This window comes from Austrofundulus limnaeus, unplaced genomic scaffold (genome assembly GCF_001266775.1).
Source record: "Austrofundulus limnaeus strain Quisiro unplaced genomic scaffold, Austrofundulus_limnaeus-1.0 Scaffold325, whole genome shotgun sequence".
NCBI classification, from domain to species: domain Eukaryota; kingdom Metazoa; phylum Chordata; class Actinopteri; order Cyprinodontiformes; family Rivulidae; genus Austrofundulus; species Austrofundulus limnaeus.
This window is the reverse complement of record NW_013952727.1, coordinates 348,987-351,395: the sequence shown is the minus strand read 5'-3', so window position 1 is coordinate 351,395 and position 2,409 is coordinate 348,987. Positions and strand designations below refer to the sequence as shown.

At 37.1% G+C, this 2,409-nt stretch overlaps 1 protein-coding gene across 1 annotated transcript in view; it reads right to left on the bottom strand.

Annotated features, from left to right (window-relative positions):
• pofut2 (protein O-fucosyltransferase 2) overlaps positions 1–1,850 on the bottom strand; it is a 9,609-nt gene extending 7,759 nt beyond the window's left edge. Inside the window, exons 1-3 of the mRNA XM_014022335.1 lie at positions 1,667–1,850; positions 717–970; positions 387–531 (exon numbers count right to left, since the gene is read on the bottom strand). Coding sequence (XP_013877789.1) covers positions 387–531; positions 717–970; positions 1,667–1,833 — 566 coding nt within the window. The 5' untranslated portion in view covers positions 1,834–1,850. The remainder of the gene's footprint in view (positions 1–386; positions 532–716; positions 971–1,666) is intronic.
• Between the last annotated feature and the right edge of the window lie 559 nt (positions 1,851–2,409).

The window sequence follows — 2,409 nt, the reverse complement described above, 5'->3', positions numbered from 1 at the left end:
TCTTACAATATCACATCATCTACAAGGTTTGACCAAAATGACCATAACTCCATCTTGGAGTTATAGTCATATCTTCCACATTATTACAAATAACTTCATTTCTGGACATTTATGGTTTGATTTCTTTGTATGTATGGATCACTTGTGTTGTTACCAACATCTGGTGAAAATTTCATGTCATTAGCACCTCTAGCAATATATTTACTGAGAAAAATGGTGACGTGTTCAATACTTATTTTACCCGCTGTATTTGACCCCCACCCCCACTTATCTTTATTTTTAGTGAGTTCCCAAAATACCCTCCCGTAGTTGACTTCAAAAAAAGCCTGCATTAAACTGAACTTATTAAATAGATGTCATTATCCCTATGCACTGTGTTCTGTTACCTGTAGTAGCCCTGTTTATCTTTGGAGTACATTAACTTCTCAATGCATGGCCTCTCATCAACTTTTTCTTCCCATTGCCCATCAGTCCATCCCTCAGCATAATTCTGCAGGACCAGAACTTGGTCAATAAATGGCCCTCCATTTTCTACATCCAAAAGAAAACCAAAAAGGAACTTACAGACTACTGATTTTAAAACACATTTAATCTAAAAAAAGCAGTAATTACCTTCCATTTTAACAGTTCCTACAAATAGGTGTTTGAATAAACAATACAATCACATGTAATGTAAAAGATGATGCTTAAACAGAGGTTTAGATAAATTTACTCACCTGCAATAAATTCCTCATACTCAATGACAGGCACATTGGCCTGCAGGCTGGTGAGGCTGAAAAACTCTCCCCACGGGATACGGGTTTGGTGCAAGTCTGGACTTTGCCAGTGATAGAGGCGACCCCATGGGGGAAGAACCAATACCCAGTCATCCCCATCTTTCCTCAGAGTTTTTACCATGGAAGCCATGCGGATATAGACATCTCTCCGAAGATTAAATCCCTCTGGAGGGTTTACATCATATAAAAGGTACCTGAAATGACAAAAAGGAAAAATGAGAAAAAAAACTGTTAACACCAAGCTTATAAATTATTTTAGCTACATTTTCTTGCTCAAACATAGACTTGGTCCATTTTGCCTTAATCACCATATTGTAATATGTCTGCTTTTAGAAAACAAACAAACAAACAAACAAACAAACAAGCAAGCAAGCAAACAAACAAACAAACAAACAAACAAACAAACAAATATTATGACTGGTCAAAGAAGCTAATGGCCAGTGAATCTCAGGCATGAATGAAACCTGTCCAGAAGACCTACCTATTTTTTTTCCTACCTGGAGCAACAGGACAAATGTCAGGAATAGTGTAATGACAATGAATATAGAGATAATGCATGTGAGAAAATGTGAGGATTTTATATACAGAACATTTTAAGTTGACAGCATGCTAGTGATTTGGTMATATCAGTGGCCGGGTGGATCCGAATAATGGGTTTAGTGGGGATCCACGTAAAACCCATTATGTTGAGAAGCTCTAAGCATTTAAGCTCAAACACACGTTCGAGCCAGAGAAGCTAACAAACAAATACACACATAAGAAGCGAAACGCATACTTTGAAGTTATAGYTGCCATAAAAATAAACGCAACCGCTACAATCAATGAAAATGTACATTTCTGACCAAATGGCTTTAGCATTGCTGCCTAGCTATGCTAACCAATAAACTTACCGCAGCTCTTTGGCAGCAGCGACGGACACTGAAGCCGTCTGGCTCGCACTGAACACACTGTCACATTTTACTCTTTCTACAGCTGCAAAAGCCACGAGAATAGACACAATGAAAGTGCTAAACGGAGAGGCTGTCGCAAGATACCTCACTATTACATTGCACGCCATATTTCCTCTCTTTAGCCACGCACTTCCGGTAGAAAGCGAAGCGTCTGTTTCGTTGCTGAGCAACGGCTAATAAGCCAGCCAATAAGCTTTCCTTCTTATTCTTCTTCTTTTATTTTTTTATGGCAGTTGGCAAACAACTTGCATGTGCATTACCGCCACCTTCCATATTGGAGTATGGATGAAACGCTTATAATCTCCCCAGGAAATTAAAAATACTACTGAAAACTGTATCCCCTGACGATCTCTGAAACAATTCTCTAATATCTAACTTATTTTTATTTCTACTTAATTCTCTAATTAACACCTTTCTTTCCCGTACATATTTATTACATTCTGAGAAAATATGTACTGTTTCTAACTTTCCACAGTAATTAGGCTTACAACAACCTGTATTGTGTTTTATTAATTATTTTAATAGTACTATTTAATCCTGTATGACCAAATCTTATTCTACATATATCTTCTTCTATTTTATTCCTATTACATTTCCTTAATCCCCCAACTTTACCTAATTTCCCTCTGGGATCAATTACCTAATTTCCCTCTGGGATCAATAAAGTATTTTTGAATTTGAAT